The 26,491-nt window shown below is 45.5% G+C and overlaps 1 protein-coding gene across 10 annotated transcripts in view; it reads left to right on the top strand.

Annotated features, from left to right (window-relative positions):
* Positions 1-19,467: 19,467 nt before the first annotated feature.
* The window catches only part of dcdc2c (doublecortin domain containing 2C), a 236,954-nt gene continuing 229,930 nt past the window's right edge, over positions 19,468-26,491 (top strand). For 2 of the 10 annotated variants that reach the window (XM_085996391.1, XM_085996390.1), the window contains exons 1-2: positions 21,362-21,709; positions 25,497-25,615. In XM_085996391.1, coding sequence (XP_085852517.1) covers positions 25,601-25,615 — 15 coding nt within the window. In that variant the 5' untranslated portion in view covers positions 21,362-21,709; positions 25,497-25,600. The other 8 variants (XM_085996382.1, XM_085996386.1, XM_085996383.1 and 5 more) reach the window with 7 other exon arrangements.

Raw genomic sequence — 26,491 nt, 5'->3', positions numbered from 1 at the left:
ATTGGGGGCAAGGTATTGACTTGGATAGAGAACTGGTTGGCAGACAGAAAACAAAGAGTTGGAATAAACGGGTCTTTTTCCGCCTGCTGCACCTGCATGCTTACCTTCAGCGACTGGTGCACAAGGACACCCAGGTCTCGTTGCACTTCCCCTTTTCCCAATCTATTGCCTTTCAGATAGTAATCTGCCTTCCTGTTTTTGCCACCAAAGTGGATAACTTCACATTTATCCACGTTATATTGTATCTGCCATGCTTTTGCCCAATACCTTGCCCCCAATACCATGTGCCTTAACTTTACACGCTAATCTCTTATGTGGGACCTTATCAAAGGCCTTCTGAAAGTCCAAATACACCACATCCACTGGTTCTCCCTTATCTATTTTACCAGTTACATCCTCAAAAAATTCCAATAGATTAGTCAAGCACATAGAAGATTGGAGCAGGAGTAGGCCATTCGAGCCTGCTCCGCCATTCAATGAGATCATGGCTGATCATCCAAACCCTACACCGACAGCCATCCCACCCAAGCCCTATCCCCCCGTAACCCCACGTATTTAATCCCCCCTACCACTAAGGGTCAATTTTTTTATCATAGCCAATCAACCTAACCCGCACATCTTTGGACTGTGGGAGAGAAACTGGAACACCTGGAGGAAACCCACGCAAACACGGGGAGAATGTGCAAACTCCACACAGACAGTCACCCGAGGCCGAATTTGAACCCGGGTCCCTGGTGCTGTGAGGCAACAGTGCTAACCACTATGCCACCGTGCTTTACCTTTTGTAAATCCATGTTAACTTTGTCCGATCCTGTCAAATGGTATGTTGGCCTTTGTAGCGAGAGGGTTTGAGTACAGGAACAAAGATGTCTTGCTGCAGTTGTACAGGGCCTTGGTGGGACCACATCTTGAGTATTGTGTGCAGTTTTGGTCGCCTTATCTGAGGAAGGATGTTCTTGCCATGGAAGGAGTTCAGCGAAGATCCACCAGGCTGATACCTGGGTTGGCAGGAATGACGTATGAGGAGAGATTGGGACGATTGGGCTTGTACTCACTGGAGTTTAGAAGAGTGAGAGGGGATCTCATTGAAACTTATAAAATTCTGACAGGACTGGACAGACTAGATGCAGGAAGGATGTTCCCAATGGTCGGGGAGTCCAGAACCAGGGGTCATAGTCTAAGGATAAGGGGTAGGCCATTTAGGACAGAAATGAGGAGGAATTTCTTCACCCAGAGAGTAGTGAACCTGTGGAATTCTCTACCACAGAAGCCAATACATTAAATATATTCAAGAAGGAGTTGGATATATTTCTTAAGGCTAAAGGGATCAAGAGGTATGGGGAGAAAGCAGGGACCGGGTACTGAATTTGGATGATCAGCCATGATCGCATTGAATGGCAGAGCCGGTTTGAGGGGCCGAATGGCCTACTCCTGCTCCTATCTTCTATGTTTCTATGCGCCTCTAATTTCCTGATTTATACTCTGCCCTACATTACAACTACTGTTTGCGGGCCTATAAACAACTCCCACCAATGTTTTCTGTCCCTTGCTGTTTCTTGACTCTACCCAAACTGATTCTAATTCTTGATTTTCGAAGCTAAGATCCTTTCTCTCTACTGTCTTCATCCCATCCTTTATTATCAGGGTTACCCCTCCTCCTTTTCCATTTTGCCTATCTCTTCTAAAAGTTAAGTATCCTGGAATATTTAGTTCCCAACCTTGGCCACTTTGCAACCATGTCTCCATTATGGCTATTAGATCAAATCTGTTAATTTCCACCTGCGCTATTAATTCATCTATTTCATTTTGAATGCGATATAGTGCCTTTAGATTTGACTTATTCCTATTTATCCCTGACGTCAACTTAGTCACGGATGCCTTATTGGCCCAGAAATTCGGGTTGTGAGCTTCCCGCGGGTGCAAGCCCCCGACCTGCACTTACCTAGCGCGCCGGCCATTGTGCTGTGGGCCCGTGTGGGATTCCGATCCTGGGCCTCCTCCAACTGCCGGCGCGCAGTGCTTGCATATCCCAGGGGCGCAGTTAGTTCGATGTGTCCCCTGGGATCACGTGGGCCATGGAGAGCCAATGGTAGCAGGGAATGCTTCATTCATAAGTTTGACAGGAAGGGCTGTCAAACTTATAAATACTATGAGCTGCAAAACATCACTAAATCTTCAAATAAATTTAAAAAAAAATCATTTTTTAAATAAACTGTAAATTACATGAAATAACTATTTTAAACAAAAATTTAAATTTTTGAACAAAATAATTTTATTTTCTAATGTGGCTAAAAATAAACTTACCTTTCTTTAAAGTATTTAAAAATAAGAAACCTGTGGAAAAAATGTTTTAATTTTAATTAATTCACCACTTACCTTGTAAAAAGCAGGCCTTGCGACTGCTTTTTATATGTGTAACTTCTGGAGACTTACCCTCCCGGGAAAACCTGCAAAAAAAAGTAAGTTTGATGCGCACGCGCTGCCTCTCCTGCGCACGCGTTCAACCTCTTAACCCCTCCTTTCAGGGGAACGGAAGTGCCGGTTTCCCGCGCATGCGCAGTGCATGCAGGAAACCGGCAATTCCATTGGGTCTACGGGTGAGTACCCTGTGCGTACTCACCCTTGGGGACCCGAAGTTCTGGGCCAATATTATCATTGTTACTCTCTCTGTCCCTTCCTGACCCACTCTGTTTATTTTTACCCAAATCTCTGCTCTAGAGCCTTGACATTTCTCTCGCTGCTTTTAAATTTACTCTTTCCTGAATCCTCCCACCCCATCATTAGTTTCCTTGATGAAAAAAAGTGAGAATGACCTTTGATGACCATGAGATGCTCAGGAGGCAGCATTTTAAGTTTTAAGGAGCATCTTAAAGGAGGAAAGAGAGGTAGAGAGGGGGAGAGGTTTAGGCAGGGAATTCCAGAGCTTAGGGCCCAGGCAACAGAAGGCATGGCCACCAATGGTTGAGCGATTATAATCAGGGATCCTCAAGAGGGAAGAATTAGAGGAGTGTAGATATCTTGGGGGGGGGGGCGGGTGCGGTTGTGGGACTGAAGGAGATTACAGAGGTAGGGAGGGGCGAGGCCATGGAGGGATGAGAATTTTGAAATCGAGGCGCTGCTTAACCGGGAGCCAATGTAGGTCAGCGAGCACAGGGGTGATGGGCGAATGGGACTTGGTGCAAGTTTAGACATGGGCAGCCGCGTTTTGGATGACCTCAAATTTACGTAGGGTGGAACACATCCAGAGGAAGGCTGGGCGTTTAGAGGATGCTACGCTATGCTAGGCAATTCAAACACTTTACTACGGAGTAAGGGAGGTCACTCTAAGTGGCTACCATGCTTAGTACAGTGCATTCTTGGGAGGAACAGTTATCTTCTCTTACCTTGGTGTCCCTGGAAAGGTAACTAAACCTTTTCTGATATGAAGTTTTGTGTTTGGGTGGTCATATTGGCATTAACTGCCCTGGGCACCTTCTGCCATGGCTGCTGAGATGCTCTCCTTGTGAGTCCATATTGCTCTGAACTAAACAGTGCCTCTGTCCTCTGCCTAAATCCATCCAGAAGCATTGGTAGAATTACGGGGCTCTCTGCCCTCCCCGCAGACCTCACAGATATTCTTCAAGGAGAAACAGGTCAGATCCACCGCCAAACCAATTTTGAGTGTGATGTTCCCTTTAAATACTGCAGCAGCAAAGTAGTTCCTGGAGGAGAAATCAAGGCAGAAGCTGAAAACTTGAGACCCTCATTTGAAACATCCTGGAATAGTTTTCCACACAGCAATGAATACAATCATAAGATGGGAAACCAATACCATACAGGACTCGTTTTCTGATTGGCACGGATGGAAAATCAGGCGGAGATCCTACCAATATTTACGGTCCGCCCTTTAACTTTGGCACCTCACATGGCCTCTCTACTCCCCTGGTCTTGTCCATAGACAAGGCATCTCCGACCACTTTCTTCCACCCACACCCCCTACCTGCTTCCAACCCCACTTCCTTCTGTGTCTGCCCCTGAAAACAATCTTCCTCAAGTTACTTACAACTGCACTTTCAAACTCTCAACTTCCCAACATTAGGCCTTCCATTTGCCTCAATATTTCTACAGTTGTTGATCTGCTTAACCACTCCCTCACCTCTATTTTTGATGCCATTGTCCCCAAGAAAACCTTTACTCTCTCCCATCCTGGTTGTTCCCCCTGGTATGACTCCCATTTTCACTCCCTCAAGTCTATGGGCTTCATCCTTGAGTGTATCTGGTGTTTAACTGGTGTAGCCATCCACCCTGAAAATCTGGCTGGACCACACTATCGGGCTTCACTCTCCTCTGCCCAAACCATCGACTATTCCAGGATCCTGGAGAGCATCACTATCCACCAGCTTCTTTTCTGTACTACAAACTGTCTCCTTAAACCCATCTTTCCTGTCTCCTCCACCCTCACCTCCAACAACAAGTGCAAGGAGCTCTTAGACTTCTTCGTTACTAAGATTAAAACCATCTGTTCAGCTGCCTCTGTTGCTTCCTGGCCTTTCCCCTTGCCCACCAAGCCAAACTTCCCCCAAGGTTCCCGACTGCCATAGCCCTGAACCCAAGTCTTTCTCTAGTTTCTCTCCTATCTCTCCTCATGCCCTCCCTGAGCTCACCTTGTCTATGAAGTCCACCTCCTGCTCCCTTAATTACAACTGTGACTCCCTCATCACAACAGTGACTCCACTGCAAAAGTACCTCGTTGGCTGTAAAGCGCTTTGAGACGTCCGGTGGTCGTGAAAGGCGCTATATAAATGCAAGTCTATCTTTCTTAACCCTATTTCCACTGAACTGCTGACCACCCAACTTCCCTTCCTGGCCCCTATGCTAGTTGACATTGTAAATGGTTCTCTCTCCTCGGGTACTGTCTCCTTCCTTTACAAAACAACCGGCAGCACCCCACTCCTCAAAAAACTCACCCTTAATCCATCTGTCCTTGCAAACTACAACTTCATCTCCAACTCCCTTTCCTCTCCAAAGTCCTTGAATATGTTATGTCTCCCAAATCTGTGGGCAGTAATTAGAGTCACAAATTACATTCTCATTAACTGTGATTGTGACTGTGATCGTGGTGCGTTTTCCCACTTGTCCTCCTTGACCTCTGCAGCCCTTGAAATGAGTGAGCACGACACCTTTCGCCAACACTACTCCTCCGTTGTCCAGCTCAGTGAGACTACCTTTGCTTAGTTCCACACTTAACTATCAAATCGTAACCAGAGCACCTCCAGCAGTAGATTCTCATCCCTCCCCCTGCACCATTACCTCTGGAGTCACCCAAGGAGCTATCCTCTTCCTCATCGCTGTTCTGCCCCTTGATGGCTTCAGCTGTAGGCATAGGGTCAGCTTCCATATGCACACTGATGAAACCCAGCTCTACCTCACTACCACCTCTCTCAACACCTGCACTGCCTCTAACCTGTCACACTGCTTGTCCGACATCCAGTCTTGGATGAACTGCAATTTCCTCCCATTAAGCATTAGGAAGACCGAAGCCTTTGTCTTCTGCCCCCACCCCCGGCCATAAACTCAGTTCTCTCGCCAGCGTTTCCATCCCCCTCCCTGGCCACTGTCTCAGGTTGAACCAGACTGTTCACAGTTTTGTCGGGCACAATAGCAAAGTCCGATCTCGTCACAATTGTAAATATAGTCGGGTAGATATCTCTTATGATTAAACCAGCTAAGCGGCACGTCATCAACACTGGCCATCTTATTTTCACTCTTGCCAGTCCTTCAAGATGTCCATTTTTTATTTTCAGAATTCTAGAAACCCCATACAGACCCCAGCATCTGCAACATTTGACCCCTTGTAACCCCACCTCATTGTTCTTTGATGTAATGTTTTCCTGACTGACCTGTTTGGACACCATTTACACCTTTGATTGCTGTGATTATCTCTCTGCCGAGGTGTGATAAATAGCAGTTAGAAAGATTACCTGTAAACATCTGACATTATTCTATGACTATATAAGCTGTGTCTTTATGCATCTCTCCACTTCACCTGACGAAGGAGCAGCGCTCCGAAAGCTTGTGATTTCAAATAAAGCTGTTGGACTATAACCTGGTGTTGTGTGATTTCTTACATTAGAAACCTGAGACTCAGAAATGCCATGCTTCTGTGCGACTAGCTTGTGAATCCTCAACTTTGTCCAAACTGTTCCTAACGTCCACTCGCTTGCGCAGCGACAAGTCACGGTGCTTCTTTTGATGAGCCACCTGTAAATCCGACTTCCATTCCTCCCTCACTACACAACACTAACAGGTGATAACCAGGTCAAACTGCTTCTTAGGCACATTGACCACTGAACTCAATCAGATTGAGAGGTGAAAGCCTCAGGCTCAAAAGTGACAGGTTTAGTTAAAGTGGGATTCCTGCCTGCCGCACCTTGTATATAAATGGGTAGTGCAATAAATAGAATTGCAATAAAATAAATGTTTCACACTTGGAAGTATAGAGGGAAAAAACGGGACTTTGGAATTAGTTGTGTTAAAACGGAAATTACGATTATGCGATTTACAAATAAACAGGTACAACTGTAATGGGGTTGGTTTTCAAGAGCTCCAAATACAGTATTTCATGGATTAAATGGTGCCAGAATGGGGACGCTTGAGTGAGGGGGGGGTTGATTTTTGACTTTCACCAGAAACAGGTGCAAAGCAGGAGCCTGCAATCTGCCTGAAGCCAGCGTCGGGAGGCCCGAGACATTTTTGGCTTTGGGCCTCTTTTGAGTGCCGGCGTTGAGTTGTGGGCCGCTAAGCTGCTGCTCGCTGGTTGCTGCAGAGCAGGAATTTGGCTGTCTCCAATGCTGAGCCAGCCAGAAGATTGGGCCGGGGGTGGGTAAATGATTCCAGAGGGGCGGCGGTGACGAGCACAGGCCGCAGCAGCCTGCTGTATTTTTGTGGAGCCAGCAGTGATCCTCCTGGCATGAAAACATTTCTCCCAGTGAAATATTTGCACCTCGGGCGCGATCTTGCCAGCCCTGGGGTGGCGGGTTTGGAGGCGGAACTGCCGGGAAAATGACAGAATTTGGGGGCGGGTGCCCATCCCGCCTCCAACCCGCCTCCATGCCAGCTTGCCAGGAGGCGGGTAGCCGACCCGCGCCGGGTCCCGTCTCCTCGGAGGCGGGAAGGGATTACATCCACTTAAATGCCTGTCAACAGGTAGTTAACAGGCAGAAAATAGGATTATCCCCTTTTTGCCCTCACAAGTGCGGGCTTCCCGAAGGCTCTGAAACCCGCCAGGTCAGCGAGGCGAGTAGTGGGTCTGCTGGGGTCCAAAAGTGTGCTGTGGAGGTGAGTGATGGGCGCAAGTGTGGAGAGGTGAGTATGTGAGGTAAGTGCAAAGTGTTCGTAAAAGTTTACTTACCTTTGTTTCTTCCTGCAGGCTTCAATCGGTGGGTATGCGGAGAGTCTCGCATCTCCGTGGCAGAGATAACAGATGGCCGTTGCATTCTCCGATGCAGCAACCATCTAATTTCTACAAAAGAAAGAGGTTTGATGAGGTCTTGAATTCAAGAACTCATCAAACTACAGAGAATGTCAGTGTTTGACAGCTTCACAGAGCTGTCAAATGATGACAATTCATCTGTCAAAACTTTTTGACAGATGAAACGTCATACGTTGACGTTCTCTGTAACCGGCTTTCCCTTAATTGGCCTGCTAAACCCGCTGGGTGGGCTTAACAAGGTCAATCAAGGGAAAAATAGCGTGGTTTGGCGGGACTGAAACCCGACAAGTGGGAGTCCCACCTCCAAAAGCTCCCCATTGAGAAAATCACCCCCCTTTTCTTAAGCAGCCACCAGCGGTCCCTTTAAGGACCATTGGTTGGATCACTCAATGCCTTAATACAAATGGGTGGATCATTAGTGGCACACTCTGCATCCATTTGTACCTGAAAATGGGAACTGATGTAGGACCCTGTTTTGCACAGTTAAGCAGTCTCCCACCAGAAATCCGTGGGCGTGCCGCTCACTTATTTATAGGCTTGACTTTAAATTGCATCAGACGGGCCTTGGGTGTCAGTGGAGTGGCTCCGGTATCCGCCCTCCCCCCCCTACCCCGCCCCTCGACCCTCAATTGTCAACTGCTGGCCGCCGGTTTTTCAGATGACCTGGGGATCATAGTTCACGAAACATTTGAAGGTCCATGACCAGTGTTGCAAAGGTGTAGAGAAAATTATTAGAGTGTTGGAGTGTATAGCCTGGACTGTTAAATATAAAATACTATTTATACTTGCCTTACACAAGGCCTTGGTACAGCCACATCTAGAGTACTGTTGCTCAGTTTTGGCCCCCTCGTGAGTGGAGGATATTGAGGCCCTGGAGAAGGTTCAGAGAAGGAATCCACCAGAGTGAGCCTTCGGGCTCTTAGTATCAGAATGTCTTCAGGGAACTGGGGCTTTTTCACAAAAGCATTGGCCGGAGTTTTCTCAAGGGAGGCGGGTTGGGGGCAGGGGGCCTCCGAGGCGGGCGAGAAACCCGGGAGGGCAGGTTTACCCCAGGCCCGGCCGACTTTAACAGCAGGGCCTGATTTTAATGAGAGGCCTCGGATTCCCGCCCGCAGCCAGCCAGCTTGAGAGGCTGTCTGACTGCAGACGGGTAGGCCTCAGCTTCAAAGAGGGAGCGAGGGGTCGGTCCAGGGAAGCGATCGTGGCGGGGGGTGGGTGGGGGGGGTGTCGGAGAAAGGCTGCCTTGGGGATCGCGGGTGGGGGAGGGGGAGGGCGCAGTCAAGGGTCGACCAGAAGATCGGTGAAAGGTGTGGGGATGGGCGGTTGGAGGATCGGGGAGGGGGGTGGCCAGGGAGCGGTGGGATTGGGGATTGGCGGGGGGTGGGCAGTGGGTCAGCCAAGGATCGGAGGATCGAGGATCGGCACTGGGTGTCGGCTGGAGTATCAGCAGGGGGGGGAGGGAAGATTGGGGCTGGACCCCGGAGGATTATGGCCAGCTTCAACATCATCGGTGAGGTGGTGGGGAGGCCTCATGGGGGGAATCGGAGGCCTGGGGAGGTGATCGGAAGCCTTGTGGGGTGTGTCTCCGATCGCGGGGGGTGGGTTAAGCAGGGACCCTGGATCCAGGAGATAGGTATAAAGCCACTTACCTCCTGGATCCAGCAGTCCCCACCTCGGTTTAACTGCCAGCTCTCACGAATTGTGTGAAGCCAGTCCACAGGCAGGTAAACACAAAATGGAGGTGAAAAAAAAGAGGCTTCCAGCCTCATTGCAATATTTAAGTTAAGGTAATGCCCCTTGGCAGCAGGTTGGCTGCCTGTCCCCATCCCACCTCCAGCAAAACCGGAAGTGGGCGGGTTTGTAGGCGGGATCAGGTCGGGAATCCCATTTTTAGCAATTTAACTGCCCCCACGCTCCAAACCCACTCTTTTTTTTAGGGGAAAATTGCGGCCATAGACTTTGAAGTAAGATGATATCATTGAGGTCTTTAGAATGGATTCTGTTTGAGTGGATAGGTTATTTGAGTTATATAGGAAGGGGAGAACTAGAGGGCATCACTACAAGATATGGAGTTAGGCTAGATGGTACCAAGTATTTCTTTTTGCAATCATCAGCCTCTGAAATAGATTGCCAGAACCTGTGGTAAATATGGATTCGCTACAGGCCTTGAAATACTCTTATTTCCTGCCTCCATATTTGGTTTGCATTCTCTTGTTCCTTTGACCAGCCACCTGTTCCCAACCCCCTAAACAACCCCCCACCCCCCCAACCCCTCCCACCTCCCCCCACCCCCCCACCCCCTCCCCCAACATCCCCCCCACCCCCCACCCCCCCAACCCCTCCCACCTCCCCCCACCCCCCCACCCCCTCCCCGCAACACCCCCCAACCCCTCCCCCCACCCCCTCCCCCCAACACACCCCTCCCACCCCCCACCCCCCACCCCCCCGCCTCCCTACCCTGTAGAGCTGGGGAGATTTCTGAATATATCCAATATATCATCCTTTCAAAATGGTGACCCAAACATCTAGCTGTCCTGGACACTATGAGACAAGTTATTTTTTTTGGAAATTTACCTTCCAATCATCTTTTTTCACCTACAGTTAGAAAGCATATCCTCATTTATTACAGTGCTAAAGGACAGACATGCTCAGTTTTTAACAAAATATATGAATTGCAAAGCTAATAAATGATAATGGTATAAGATTCAAAGGTAAAAAGAAAGGAAGAACGAGTTGTCATTCTATCTCAGTTGTAGCATTCTTGCCTCTGAGTCAGAGCTTGTGGGTTGAAGCCCCCACACCAGAGGCTTGACTGCTGCACTGTTGGAGGTGCTGTTTCTCAGATGAAATGTTAAATTCAGGCCCTGTGTAGCCTCTCAGATGGGCATAAAAGAATGGCAGCACTATTTGAAGAACAGGAGAGTTGTCCTGGTGTCTGAGGCCAATACTTATCCACCAACTAACATTATTAAACAAAGAGATGATCTTTTATCGTTTATGGCAATGCCTTCATTGTGACCTTGCCGAGTGTAAATTGGTGCCACAATTCCCTGCATTACAACAGTGACTACACTTCAAAACAAATTCATTGGCTGTGATATGCTTTGGGACGTGCTGAGGTCACGAAAGGCGCAATAGAAACACGAGTTCTTTTTTTTTTACAAATTTACATTGTAGGTCATTAAATTATAAATTATGCAAGAGAGCTTTGCCGAGAAGATCACAGAGTAAGCTGATAGTTTTGCTCTTTGTTCTGGGAGAAATTTGCTAGTGTTTACTATGTCATAGAGTCATAGAGTCATAGAGTAATACAGCACGGATAGAGGCCCTTCGGCCCATCGTGTCCGCGCCGGCCATCAAGCCCTGTCTAATCTAATCCCATATTCCAGCATTTGGCCCGTAGCCTTGTATGCTATGGCATTTCAAGTGCACATCCACTTGATTAATTATTTATATGATGCAAGGTATATGACTACAGCTCTTCAAGACATTGGTGACCAAATCTGAATTCAAATGATAGACTGTTTAGGATAATATGTTGCACACAGACATTGGGACTTGTATTCAGCGAGGGAATTGTTTTGCATTATTGCAGTCAGTTATACTTATCTAAAATACGATTGTATTAACACACTTAGATTCTGGGGTGATTTTTTTCTTGTTTGCAAACCTATTAGTAAACTCAAGTATACTTAATCTTTTCTGTGTAACTAGAACTATTAAGGTCAGCTGGTGATGTGGCATATGAGTATACCAGTGTGCTCTGCTATGGAGTGACAGGATGGAAGTTTATGACTGTGGCTCCCTAGGTAGCTCACTCCCTATCACTGGAGTGAGTTCAGAACCCTTATAGTGGAGCAGTGGGTGGGCAACATCACACTCCATCTTTATTGCCATTGGTCTGCTAACTACCCAATTTGCAATGAGTTGATTGGTACTTGTCTTTCAGATTGGAAATTAATCTCAGTTGAGAAAAATGAGGTTGTTAACAGCGTTATATTTAGCGACACCCAGTAGGCCATTGGAACATAGGAACGTGAGGAGGCCATTCAGCCACTCGAGCCTCTTCTGCCATTCAACTAGATCATGGTTGATCTGTATCTTAACTCCATCTACCCGCCTTGGTTCTGTGAACCTTAATACCCTTGCCTAACAAAAATCAATCAATCTCAATTTTGAAGTTTTCAATTGACCCCCAGCCTCAACAGCTTTTTGGGGGAGAGAGTTCTAAATTTCCACTACCCTTTGTGTGAAGAGGTGCTTCCTGACATCTCTCCTGAATGGCCTGGCTCTAATTTGAAGGTTATGCCCTCTTGTTCTGGACTCCCTCCCCCCCCCCACCAGAGGCAATAGTTTCTCTCTATCTACCCTATCAACTCCTTTAATCATCTTAAACACCTGAATTAGATCCCCCCCCATAAACTTTTCTTCAAGCGTGCAGGTGCAGCAGGCGGCTAAGAAGGCAAATGGTATGTTGGCCTTCATAGCGAGAGGATTCGAGTGCAGGAGCAAGGATGTCTTGCCGCAGTTGTACAGGGCCTTGGTGAGACCACACCTTGAGTATTGTGTGCAGTTTTGGTCACCTTATCTGAGGAAGGATTTTCTTGCCATGGAGGGAGTGCAGCGAAGATTCACCAGACTGATACCTGGGATGGCAGGAATGACGTATGAAGAGAGATTGGGTCGATTAGGCTTATATTCGCTAGAGTTTAGAAGAATGAGAGGGGATCTCATTGAAACTTATAAAATTCTAACAGGACTGGACAGACTGGATGCAGGAAGGATGTTCCCGATGGCGGGGGAGTCCAGAACCAGGGGTCACAGTCTAAGGATAAGGGGTAAGCCATTTAGGACTGAGATGAGGAGGAATTTCTTCACCCAGAGAGTGGTGAACCTGTGGAGTTCTCTACCACAGAAGGAAGTTGAGGCCAATTCATTAAATATATTCAAGAAGGAGTTAGATATATTTCTTAAGGCTAAAGGGATCAAGGGATATGGGAGCAAGCAGGGACAGGGTACTGAATTTGGATGATCAGACATGATCTCATTAAATGGCAGAACAGGCTCGAGGGGCCGAATGGCCTACTCCTGCTCCTATCTTCTATGTTTCTATACAAGCCTAGTCTATGCAACCTGATGTAAGAAAACTACTAGGCACTTGGTCTAAGCGTTAAACAAAGCTTTAATCAACTGTTTTACAACATGGAGGTCTAGTTGTGTCCTTCACTAGTTCCTGTTAAGAATGTCCTGCACAAGCTGGGCCCGTGCCCGAGTATTTATACTCTCCCTGGACAGCGCCACCCGCAGGCCGCTCAGTATTATTTCATAAGCCTTTCTTTCATGAATGACAGATTCATGTCACAACCTGTCCTCGTAAGTTAACCCTTTTAGCCCCGGTATCATTCTGGTGAATCTGCGCTGCACCCCCTCCAAGGCCAATATATCCTTGCTGAGGTGCGGTGCCCAGAACTGAATGCAATGCTCCAGACAGTGTCCATCCAGGGCTCTGTACAGCTGTAACATAACTTCCACCCTTTTGTATTCCAGCCCTCTCGAGATAAAGGCTATCATTCCATTAGTGTTTTTACATTATTTTTGCACCTGTCCACTAGCTTTCAGTGATTTCTGTACATGGATCAGTAAATCTCTCTGCTCCTCCACAGTTCCGAGCTTCTCGCCATTTCGAAAATACTCTGATCTATCTTTCTTTCTTAGGTCCAAAGTGGATGACTTCACGTTTCCTCACATTGAACTCCACCTGCCACAGTTTTGCCCACTCACTCAATCTACCAATGTTTCCTACATTGCAACAGTGACTACGCTTCAAAAAGTACTTCATTGGCTGTAAAGCGCTTTGGGTTGTCTAGTGGTCATGAAAGGCGCTATAGAAATGCAAGTCTTTCTTTTCTTTTCGCAACTTTCTGCTCCCATCTACATTATTTACCGTGCCGCTGAACTTGGCGTTGATAGCAAACTTGGATATACTTATTGGCGAAGACAAGAAAGATTCTGAGGCCAAGCATGATTGCCTGAGGGACCCTTGTATAGGTGGTGTGATAAGAAGATTGCCCACATATCATGGCACAATGTCTGTGCTTCTGACATGCTTGTATAATGAATATGTATTAGTTTATGGGAAATCTGTTGTTATCTGATATCCCAGTACAACTTCTCCAAGTCTTTTCCTGATCCCAAAAAGTATGAGGCTCAATTTTGTGAGACATCTGTCCTTGTTTACAGTTGTCGCGAGCTGAACACAGTCGTTAAGTCCCCCTAATAGACAAATGATGCAGAGTTGGTTTCTGTATAAAATGAATCACATTTTCTGGGGGGTTAATTTCTTGTATGTACTATTTTTACCAAACTAGTCGATACATTCTTATCAAATTCCTATGTGCGATATTTTAACAAAGCTTGTTTATTTTAAACCTGCTTATGACTTTGTTAAAATAGAGCACACATGGATTTGACACCATCGGATTAATCAGCGGGCTAAAATTGAATACATGGGAATTTCAAACCTGTGGGGAGTTCTTGATTTCAGCTAAGTTGTTAGAAGAAGGTGTCAAGCAGAGGTGAAGGAGCACTTCTTCATAGATCAATGATCGGGCCATCCAAGGGCACTCCAATGCATTTCTTAGTGATTGGTTTATGGAATGTGTGTCTGAGGTTGAGATTAAGAAGCTTCGTTGGGGCAGTCCAAAGGGAGCTTTACCCTTCATCTAACCTGTGCTATACCTGTTCTGAGAGTGCTACGTATTGACACAAAGTGCAAAAAGTGCCAATTTATCCATTTCCCCAGTCATTCTAAGAACATAAGAAACAGGAGCAGGAGTAGGCCAATCGGCCCGATGAGCCTGCTCCACCATTCAATAAGATCATGGCTAATCCAATTTGTCCTCAACACCACTTTCCCGCTCTCTCCCCATACCCCTTGACTCCCCTTGTAGTTCAATATCTGTCAATCTCCGCCTTGAATATATTCAATGACTCCGCCTCCACAGCTCTCTGGGGTAGAGAATCCCAAAGATTCACAACCCTCTGAGAGAAGAAATTCCTCCTCATCCCCGTCTTAAATGGGCGACCCCTTATTCTGAAACTATGCCCCCTAGTTCTAGATTCCCCCACTAGGGGAAACAGCCTCTCAGCATCCACCCTGTCAATCCCCCTCAGAATCTTATGTTTCAATAAGATCACCTCTCATTCTTCTAAACTCCAATGAGTATAGGTCCAACCTGCTCAACCTTTCATCATACGTCAACCCCTTCATCCCAAGAATTAACCTAGTGAACCTTCTCTGCACTACCTCCAATGCAAGTATATCCTTCCTTAAATATGGAGACTAAAACTGTACGCAGTACTCCAGGTGCTGTCTCCCCAGTGCCCTTTAAAGTTGCATCAAAACTTCTCTACTTTTATATGCCATACCCCTTGTAATAAAGGCCAACATTCCATTAGCCTTCCTAATTACTTGCTGTACCTACATGCTAACTTTTTGTGTTTCATGTACAAGGACCCCCAGATTCCTTTGTACCGCAGCATTTTGTCGTCTCACTCCATTTAAATAATAATTTGCTTTTTCATTCTTCCTTCCAAAGTGGATAACCTCACATTTTCCCACATTATACTCCATCTGCCAAATTTTTGCCCACTCACCTAACCAATCGATATCCCTTTGCAGACTCTGTGTCCTCCTCACAGCTTGCTTTCCCACCTATCTCTGTATCATCAGCAAATTTGGCTACAGTACACTCGGTCCCTTCATCCAAGTCATTAATATAGATTGTAAATAGTTGAGGCCCCAGCACTGATCCCTGTGGCACCCCACTAGTTACTGGTTGCTAACTGGAAAATGACCCATTTATCCTGAATCTCTGTTTTCTGTTAGTTAGCCAATCCTCTATCCATGCTAATATTACCCCGAACCCCGTGAGCTCTTATCTTGTGCAGTAACCTTTTATGTGGCACCTTATTGAATGCCTTCTGGAAATCCAAATACACTACATCTACTGGTTCCCCTTTATCCACCCTGCTCGTTACATCCTCAAAGAACTCCAACAAATTCTAATGTTGATGAGCACCAACGTTCATAATTACTACATAAAGATTCAAGTGAACTGGAAAAAGCCAAAGAAAATGTGAGAGTCTGGGAGACAGAGAATGAAAACACTCAGAATGTGTGTGTGTGTGTGGTGCTACTGAGAACTCAAATAACATAGTGGCTCATAATCTTTACTGGCATCTATCCCAATGCATCACCTGCCAACACAAGCATTACATCTGTATAATTAAATCCTTTCAATCAAGATCTCTCGGTGTGAAATTAAGCATCGTATACAGTTGCAGGTTTGATGAGCCCTTTTATGAGGCTTCCGAAAATATCTTGTATCTTGTTCTACAGCAGAATTACGTATTGCAAAAAGTGGGCTACTAATTATCTTTGTCATGGAACAATTGTAAATTTTCCTGGCCAGTCATGTAACTGTGCGGGTAGAATTTTTTGAATGTTAATGATTATTTTCAGGTGCTTTGAAAATAACTCTTTTCCCAGAGGTGACTACACCACTTATTCAAGGACAGATCAATTATTTCTTTCATCCTAGTGGGAGTAGTTAACTGTTAGTGCCGAGGCACAATCAGTCAGGTAGAATAGGTTGATAGCTCTTGAGTTTTAGTTGTAAATTTTTAAACGTATCTGGATCCCCCTAAGAACGGACACTGCAGAAACTATATATATAAATAACGGCAGTAAACTTTAATCAATTTAACAGGAGTTAGTGCCATTGAAAATAATAAGAGTGGACAGGTTTTTATTTTAAAAAGAAAATAAGAGATGAGCAAGGCTACAATTTTATGTTATTTAATTTCTTCCGGTGCACCACAATCCCGAGCTAAGAAGGGAGTCAAGATATCTCTCTTAGGTTTCTTGCCTTCCCTTTGTCATTTATACTTATTTCTGGGTGTATATATCTTCTGAAGTCTCTGTTGTGAGAAGGAGGCTTTTCTGACACCTCGCTCACACCCCTGCATAGGACACAAGAGAAAACTGGGCACTCGATAGATGATTTATTTCTCCCCTCTAGCCTCCAACCTCCCTGTCACAGCCTTCCTTGAGCCTCTCCATCAATATTACTGTGGTCAGTGCTCTTCTGATATTTTTCTCTCTTGTTCCTTCCAAGCAATTCTACACACTCCTTTCCTCCCTGCTTCTATACACTCCTTTCCTCCCTGCTTCTACACACTCCTTTCCTCCTTTCCTTGCTTCCTGGCTGTGTTGAAATTGAGACTTGTTGCACAGGATGATGCCAGGGAGCTGAAGCTTATGGTTCTGAGGAGAGTCTTGAGATTTAAAATAATGAAGGGTTTTGATAGGGTGAATAAGGCAACAATTTCTTCTGGTTGGAGAATCATTGCTGTGGGATCATCAATTTAAAATTGTTGCTGGGACTGAGGAGAAAGACTATGGCAGACACAGTTCAATCTTCCTATTGGAAGAAATTTCTTTACGCAGAGTTGGAGCAGGGAATAGTTGAGACAGAACATCTTTTACATAGAAACATAGAAGATAGGAGCAGGAGTAGGCCATTCGGCCCTTCGAGCCTGCTCCGCCATTCAATGTGATCATGGCTGACCATCCAAATTCAGTACCCTGTCCCTGCCTTCTCCCCATATCCCTTGATCCCTTCAGCCTCAAGAAACATATCCAACTCTTTCTTGACTATATTTAATGAACTGGCCTCCACCGCCCTCTGTGGCAGAGAATTCCACAGGTTCACCACTCTCTGGGTGAAGAAATTCCTCCTCATTTCAGTCCTAAATGGCTTACCCCTTATCCTTAGACTATGACCCCTGGTTCTGGACTCCCCGGCCATCAGAAACATCCTTCCTGCATCTAGTCTGTCCAGACCTGACAGAATTTTATAGGTTTCGATGAGATCCCCTCTCAATCTTCTAAACTCCAGTGAGTATAAGCCCAATCGACCCAATCTCTCCTCATACGTCATTCCTGCCATCCCAGGTATCAGCCTGGTGAATCTTCGCTGCACTCCCTCCATGGCAAGAACGTCCTTCCTCAGGTAAGGTGACCAAAACTGCACACAATACTCAAAGTGCGGTCTCACCAAGGCCCTGTACAACTGTAGCAAGACATCCTTGTTCCTGTACTCGAACCCTCTTGCTACGAAGAGGAAATTGGATAAATATTCGAAGTAGAGGAAGATATAAGACTATTGGGAGTGCAATCAGTTTTGGATTGTTCCAGCAAAGATTCGATGGGTCAAATAGCTATGTTCTATGCTTTAAAAAAATGTGTTCAAAGGATGTGGGCATCGCTGGCAAGGCTAGCATTTATTGCCCATTGAGTGGCTTGCCAGGCCATTTCAGAGGGCAGTTAAGAGTCTGGAGTCACATATAGGCCCAGACCAGGACATCAGATTTCCTTCTCTAAAGGGCATTAGTGAACCAGATGGGTTTTTACAACAATCCGGTAGTTTCATGGTCACCATTACTGATACTAGCTTTTTATTCTAGATTTTTCTATTTATTTAATTAATGGAATTTTAATTCTCCATCAACTGTGGTGGGATTGTGAATTCTTGTCTCCAAATTTTTAGTCCAGACCTACTGGATTACTAGTCCAGTAACATTACCACGATCCCTGTGAGCTTCTAAGCTTCTCTTATTCCAACTCATTCTTTGCCAGGACCCCAAAACTGTGAAACACTTTGGGCTCGAATTTCATCGGGCTGTTGAGGCGGGATTGGAGGTGTGTGGGGGGGGGTTAAAATCGTGAAATCGGGGGGCACGAACCCATCCCGCCCCCCAACCTGCCTCCATGCCCGTTTCCCAGGAAGCGGGTACCCGACCCGCACTGGGACCCGCCTCCCCGAGGCGGGAAGGGGATTAGTGCCAATTAACTGCCTGTTAACAGTTCTGTTCCGGGGAGATCTCTAAAGCAGCCTGAGAGAAAGGAATTAACCCGGAGTACAGATTATCAGTGTTTGACAGCTTCAAAGAGCTGTCAAACGCTGATATTTCATCTGTCAAAAGCTCTTGACAGATGAAATGTCAATCTGTGACGTCACCTGTTGCCAGGTGGCTCTTAATTGGCCTGCTGAGCCTGCTGGGCAGGCTCAACAAGGTCAATCAGGGGAAAATCGAGTGGGTTGGCCACAACTCGATGGAGGCGGGACTACAACACTAAAAGTGGGAGTCCCGCCTCCTACTCGCCTCCATTGATAAAATACAGCCCGTTATCTTCACCGGCTATTTGTTGTTCATACAATTTACAGACGTTTAAAATCAGGTTTGGCATCACCAAATTCCTACTTCCTGATTTACCTTTCCCCTCCTACACTTTTTAAACGTTGGGGATGCTCTGCACTATGGGATTTGTCCTTTCATGTAGTTTCTCAATAAAAATGTCCTTTGGTGCATTTCATTCTTTAGGTTTGCTGAGGGCTTCCACTGCTGTTTGAGAGTGAGGTTGCAAGTCTCACCCACACTTTATACAGCAGGAGAATACATGGAATGAGAAAAGGCCATTCAGTCCATCACATCCAATGCTTCCGCAGACCGTGTATAATCTACCCTATCATGGACTCTACTCCAATTTAATCTCTGCAGGGAAAGTTCTGCAAAATCTCTCCCTGACTCCCAAAGGTAATCAAGCAAAACTCCAGACTATCTGTGCATTTCCACATCTCTAGTAACTCTGAGATGTTAAAGGAGCCTTTCTTTTGTGAAGGTTGAAAGACTGCACTCTCAGATATCATTAAAGGTTATAAAATATTTACAAATTAATACTTTTTAAAAAAAAAGGGGGAATCTCTTACCTTCCTTATTTCAGTGTTTACATTATACTGCCTGCCACCATTCCAAAAATAGATCAGTCATAAACTTGAGACAGTGTATGAGTTACTAAGCAACAGTGGCCAATGATAAAGGTGCTGCATATTTCTTCTTTGACAGTGTCACTCCAAAACATGTCTCGGTGATTTTCAGACCTTCTGATATCAGTGAATCGATACCTTAGTCTATCAGGCGTGACTTAACGATAAGGAAACCCTGTGCACTGTGTCCAAGATTAACGGCAACAGTCGCGGCCCTGAGCATGTGAAGTAGGTACTATCCATGTAAGAGCTTCTGTGTGAGAAGAGCTGGTGCAGTGAAGCTGGTCTTTTTCTCTGGTTGTACAAATGTGGACCAAGCAGTTCTTTATTTACAATTGTTATCTGCTTCAGGACAGTCCGTCTCAGTCTGGTTTCAGTGGCAAAATGTGGTCACTAAATTTGATTAAAAAAAAAGCAAGATTAATGATTTGCTAATTATGTTATGTAAGGCATGTAGTAGACTTTGTAACCTGTTTTGCAAGATAGTTAAAGGGGCCTGCATTGCCTTGCTAACACTAGTCTTGTAGCTCTCACGAGCCACTTATGTTTAAAGAATTTGACATATTGTTAAATCATACCAGAAGTTGCAGTTTTCATATAGTTGTTTCTCTCCTTCAGAGAACAGGAGTTGAGGATAAAACTTTGCACTGGTATTACTTTGCTATAAAGGTGGTCGTATTTCTTTGCAGTGGAGATTAATTTCAACAGTGCGCAGTTTGTGTAATGATGTCCCTGGCCTTTGGTCTTTGCTCCTGAGTTCCAGTCAACCACAGAACCAGAACCTTAGAGTGAATACTAAAATCAAGCATTTCTAAAATTGACCATTACTTTGTAAACCTGAAATCTTCCTCAGAGATGGTGCTGGGAAAAATTATTTCAGGGGCAGAGTGGGTAAGAATTTTGTTTTATTCATTCTCGGGATGTGGGCGTCGCTGGCAAGGCTGGCATTTATTGCCCATCCCTAGTTGCCCTTGAGAAGGTGGTGGTGAGCCGCCTTCTTGAACCGCTGCAGTCCGTGTGGTGAAGGTACTCCCACAGTGCTGTTAGGGAGGGAGTTCCAGGATTTTGACCCAGCCACAATGAAGGATCGGCCGATAGACTTCCAAGTCAGGATGGTGTGTGACTTGGACGGGAACTTGGAGGTGGTGGTGTTCCCATGCACCTGCTGCCCTTGTGCCTCTAGGTGGCGGAGGTCGCAGGTTTGGGAGGTTATGTCACCAACAATTATTACTCGGGTTCCACTGTTGGTGTTATTCAAAGTGCCAAGTTGATTCCCTTGGGTTAACTCCTGCAAAGTGGTTTGAACAGTCTCAAATCATTTTGGGGCAGGGAGTGAATAAGGGTCGGGGCAAATGACAAGGGAATAGTAACAGAGAGAGGAGAAATTGAGTCTGAGTGAAAGTAAATAAGGAAAAGGGAAACCAGAGAGAGGAGGGGCAGGGAGGTGAGAGCAGGAGAAAAGGACTGAATGACTGAGAAAGGCAGGGAAAGGGAACAGCGAGTACAGGAATGAGGGTGAGAGAAAAAAACTAATGGAAAGACTTGCATTTATATAGCGCCTTTTATGACCACCGGACGTCTCAAAGCGCTTTACAGCCAATTAAGTACTTTTGGAGTGTAGTCACTGCTGTAATGTGGGAAACGTGGCAGCCAAATTGCGCACAGCAAGCTCCCACAAACAGCAATGTGATAATGACCCAGATAATCTGTTTTTGTTTTGTTGGTTGAGGGATAAATATTGGCCCCAGGACACTGGGGATAACTCCCCCCTGCTCTTCTTCGAAATAGCGCCTTGGAATCTTTTACATCCACCTGAGAGAGCAGACGGGGCCTCGGTTTAACGTCTCATCCGAAAGACGGCACCTCCGACAGTGCGGCACTCCCTCAGCACTGCACTGGGAGTGTCAGCCTAGCTTTACTTACTCACGGTCCCTGGAGTGGGGACTGTGAACCCACAACCTTCTGACTCAAGAGGCGAGCAGGATACCCACTGAGCCACAGCTGGCACTTAAAGAATGCGAAGGTGAGAGAAATCCAGTGGACTTAAAATGTAAGATGAGCGAGCTCTCGTTAAACAACCCATTGAAACGTTTTCTCTCGGCTGTGGGAAACATTTTTACAACAACCAATAGAAGGACGGGAAGTCGGGAGCCTGTGCCTTGTTTTGCCCAGGGCCAGTCACTTGGTGTGGGTCGGAATAAATCACCAGGGGAATGGAAGCGAGTGACAGCAGTTGACACCCAGCACTGAGCGGCTGCAGCAAGCAGGGAGCTGGGGCTAAGCTGGGGCAGCGAGCGAAGCGGCAGCACAGGACATCCACCCACTGCCCTTCAATCACACGGCTGGAGTAAGTGAGATTCATTATTGTCACATCTCTGCCTCTCTCTCTCTCTCACTCTCACAGGACCTGAGCCTGAATTACCCACTCTTCCTCGCCTGTCTTTTCACAAACCTGGAGACACTCTGGTCACCCACCTGAACGCTCATGTCTACGTGCATTGGAAGGAAGAAGAAAAAAACCCTCGCCAGGCAAAGCTATCCTCAAGGTACAGGGTTGCCTGTGTAACGCACAATTAATTCGATTGCAGTTCCCGAAATCCCACCAAATGTCTAGTAAGTACGAGGAAGTTCACAGTCCGTGCAACTATCACCTGCCGCTGTCAAAAGTGAAGCTGAGCATCTTTTAAGTTCTTGTAAGCGGAAGAAAGGCGAGAGGACTGTCTCTACCTGGTGATGTGCTCTCACAGTGAGGGGACACAAGAGGGGAGTGGATGCTGCCCCATGCCTGACCACTGGTGCAGATATTAATCCTAGTTATTACGGTATCTCATGATTCCATTTCTTAGCACTAAATTCTCACTATGTTGTTATTTATTTCAATTTATTGGACAATTCAATTTTTTTAAAGCACCAAAAGTCAAAAAATCGGGGGTGGGGGGGGGGGGGATTTTGTATGATGCAGCGAGTTGTGATGATCTGGAATGCACTGCCTGAAAAATTGGTGGAAGCAAATTCAATAGTAACTTTCAAATGGGAATTGGATATAGAAACATAGAAGATAGGAGCAGGAGTAGGCCATTCGGCCCCTCGAGTCTGCTCCAATGCGATCATGGCTGATCATCCAAACTCAGTACCCTGTCCCTGCCTTCTCCCCATATCCCTTGATCCCTTTAGCCTTAAGAAATATATCTAACTCCTTCTTGAATATATTTAATGAATTGGCCTCAACTGCCTTCTGTGGTAGAGAATTCCACAGGTTCACCACTCTCTGGGTGAAGGAATTCCTCCTCATCTCTGTCCTAAATGGCTTACCCCTTATCTTTAGACTGTGACCCCTGGTTCTGGACTCCCCCCGCCATCGGGAACATCCTTCCTGCATCTAATCTGTCTAGTCCTGTTAGAATTTTATAAGTTTCAATGAGATCCCCTCTCATTCTTCTAAACTCCAGCGAGTATAAGCCCAGTCGACCCAATCTCTCCTCATACGTCATTCCTGCCATCCCAGGCAAGGAGATATTTGCTGGGCTGTGGGCAAAGAGCTGAGGCAGTGGGATTAATTGGATCGCTCTTTCAAAGAGCCGGCACAGACATGATGGGCCGAATGGCCTCCTTTTGTGCTGCATGATATTATCCTGTGAAAGTATCAGGATTAAACTGTAATCCGATTAAGGGATAGGGATCATGTCATAAAATACACGCACAACGTTATGTATGATCAGCAGAACCCCGAAAACCCAAACCAGACCCAAAATACAAGATTTAGAGGATAATGATTTTTGCTCATATTTATGACAAATTGAGCTGACAGTCTGTTTGATTCACTGGGATCGTTATCTAAATAGTGCCACATGATGTAGCACTTTTAGTGATGTAGAACTCACAGGATGGAAGGGGGAGGGGAGGGCGTAATTTCCACTGCGCACTGCCATTAGTGACTTGGTTCACTTTGAACTCCTGTTTGTGCTTTTTTAATTCCGTTGTTCATCTGTTTATGTTAATTGCATTAATGGCTGTTTTAAAATTGTGCAGGCTTAAGAATATAATGCAAAGAATGCATAGAAAATACTCAACTTCCAAGTTAATTTATTAGACGAAGTTTACTATAAGTAATTGTTATTTCAGCGGGGATAGCTCCAAGTTTATAACAAGGAACGTATGTTGGATAGTTAGAATCATACAGTACTGCTGGAGGCCATCCAGTTGTTGGATAGATGTATCCAATAATAAGGTCCAACTAAATAATGCACAAGTGACAAAGTTCTGTATATAGATAAAATATCATGGCCAGCAGAATAAACATCACCACCAGCCAGAGTAAGCAGATAACTCGCTGGGGATGAGGCCATCCAGGAATGGCCAAGCTCAGTTTCTATGAGCCTTTATTGTATATTTTCAGTGGGCAAGGAAACTAAATTTAGTCAGTGGACTTCCTTTGCCTTATGGCTGGTTTCTTGACCTATAGTTAGGGGTGGATTGCGTTTGTGAGGGAATGATTTGAATTGAGTGACATTGAAACATTTCAGTGGCAGTGACATAGGGGTTTTAAACATAGACATAGAAACATAGGAACATAGAAGATAGGAGCAGGAGTAGGCCATTCGGCCCCTCGAACCTGTTCCACCATTTAATGAGATCATGGCTGATCATCCAAATTCAGTACATCCTTGCTCCTGTACTCAAATCCTCTCGCTATGAAGGCCAACATACCATTTGCCTTCTTAACCGCCTACTGCACCTGCATGCTTACCTTCAGTGACTGGTGCACAAGGACACCCAGGTCTCGTTGCACTTCCCCTTTTCACAATCTATTGCCGTTCAGATAATAATCTGTCTTCCTGTTTTTGCCACCAAAGTGGATAACCTCGCATTTATCCACATTATACTGCATCTGCCATGCATCTGCCCAATCACCCAACATGTCCAAATCATACTGGAGTTTCTCTGCCTCCTCCTCACAGCACACACGCCCAACCAGCTTTGTGTCATCTGCAAACTTAGAGATATTACATCTAGTTCCCTTGTCTAGATCATTAATATATATTGTGAATAGCTGGGGTCCTAGTACCGATCCCTGCGGTACCCCACTAGTCACTGCCTGCCACTTGGAAAAAGACCCATTTATTCCAACTCTTTGCTTCCTGTCTGCCAACCAGTTCTCTATCCAAGCCAGTACCTTACCCCCAATCCCATGTGCTTTAACTTTGCACACCAATCTCTTATGCGGGACCTTATCGAAAGCCTTCTGAAAGTCCAAATATACCACATCCACTGGTTCTCCCTTATCTATTCTACCCGTTACATCCTCAAAAAATTCCAGTAGATTAGTCAAGCATGATTTACCTTTTGTAAATCCATGTTGACTTTGTCCGATCCTGTCACTGTTTTCCAAGTGCTCTGCTATTACATCTTTTATAATGGACTCCAGCATTTTCCCCACTACCGATGTCAGGCTTACCGGTCTATAATTCCCCGTTTTCTCTCTACCACCTTTTTTAAATAGTGGGGTTACATTAGCTACCCTCCAATCCATGGGAACTATTCCAGAGTCCATAGAATTTTGGAAGATGACCAGCAATGCATCTACTATTTCTAGGGCCACTTCCTTAAGTACCCTAGGATGTAGATTATCAGGCCCTGGGGATTTATCGGCCTTCAATCCCGTCAATTTCCCCAACACCATTTCCCTACAAATACTGATTTCATTCAGTTTCTCCCTCTCATTAGACCCTATGTTCCCCGACTTCTCTGGGAGGTTATTTGTATCCTCCTTTGTGAAGACAGAACCAAAGTATGTATTTAATTGGTCTGCCATTTCTTTGTTCCCCATTATAAATTCCCCTGAATCTGAATTTTATTTCATTCCGTGCTGTAGGCGGTGATCATCAAAAGGTAAAAAGAAAAAATCCTTACCTTTAATGCAATATTTTGATGTTCAAAATTATGGTCCCCAATAACATTCCCTCCAGTTTTAGTTGAGACTTTTAGTGCTCCAAGTCCAGTGGGAAATAAAACAAATATTTAAATGATTAGTGACAATGTGCCTGACTTACAATAAGTGAGCTTTTAAATAAATCATTTGATTTCAATTTTTTTTAAAGGTAATTATTTTTCCTTGATTTTTTTCCCCCTTGTAGGTGTCCCTGTTGAATACAGCATACACTGGCTGAGAGCACAATCAGAGAGGACCTACTTCTGAGTCACTGCCAAGTTTGTTCTGAAAGTGGCCACCAGGAGGTGTATGAGAGCAACTCAGGTGGGCTTGTCCTAGATTTTCTCTGCCTCCCCATGCGGATACAGCATAGACTGGGAACTTGTCCCACCACTTCATGCCATGTCAACAAACAATTTTGGGGGGGGTTTCTAAAAGTAAGATCACAGTTCCTTAGTCATCATGATGGCACCGTGCACTGAGACCCCATGTGCTGCATGGACTGGTAGGATGTGACTTCGCGCCCTCGATTTGTCTCGTAGTTTGTTTTCAGATAACAGTGGTCCTTTTGTGAGGAGTTGCCAAGCAGAGGTCAGGTGCTTTCCCACAAGAAGGAAAACCAAAATCAGGATCAGCAGAAACAAAGTAATATTGGAAGGAAAAATGGGATTTAAGTCTTAACTATTTTCATGTCAAACATGCGGTTCTGACACTAAGAAAGAAAGAAAGACTTGCATTTATATAGCGCCTTTCATGACCACCGGACATCTCAAAGCGCTTTACAGCCAATGAAGTACTTTGGAAGTGGAGTCACTGTTGTACTGTGGGGAAACGCGGCAGCCAATTTGCGCACAGCAAGCTCCCACAAACAGCAATGTGATAATGACCAGATAATCTGTTTTTAGTGATGTTGGTTGAGGGATAAATGTTGACCAGTGACAGCGGGGATAACTCCCCAAGTAATCCACCTTGTACAGACAGGAGTCCATGCATCACTTTCTATCCTACGTGAATCCTGCCATTGGCAGGGTAAATGCCCTAAATTCCCTATTGCTTTAGGCATCCCTGAAATTGGAGCATCAATCACCTGTGTTAATCTTTTGCACCTCTTAACAGAGCGCCTTTAGCAGAGGTCTGGGAATAAGGAAGCTGTACAATGTGGGGAACCTTTAGGGGAAAAATAAATCAAAGATAACTTAA

The sequence above is a fragment of the Somniosus microcephalus genome, chromosome 9 (genome assembly GCF_052327205.1).
Source record: "Somniosus microcephalus isolate GS21.2 chromosome 9, FLI_Smic_1.0, whole genome shotgun sequence".
In the NCBI taxonomy this organism is placed as follows: domain Eukaryota; kingdom Metazoa; phylum Chordata; class Chondrichthyes; order Squaliformes; family Somniosidae; genus Somniosus; species Somniosus microcephalus.
The sequence above is the reverse complement of the archived record's forward strand: the minus strand, read 5'-3'. Positions and strand labels throughout refer to the sequence as shown.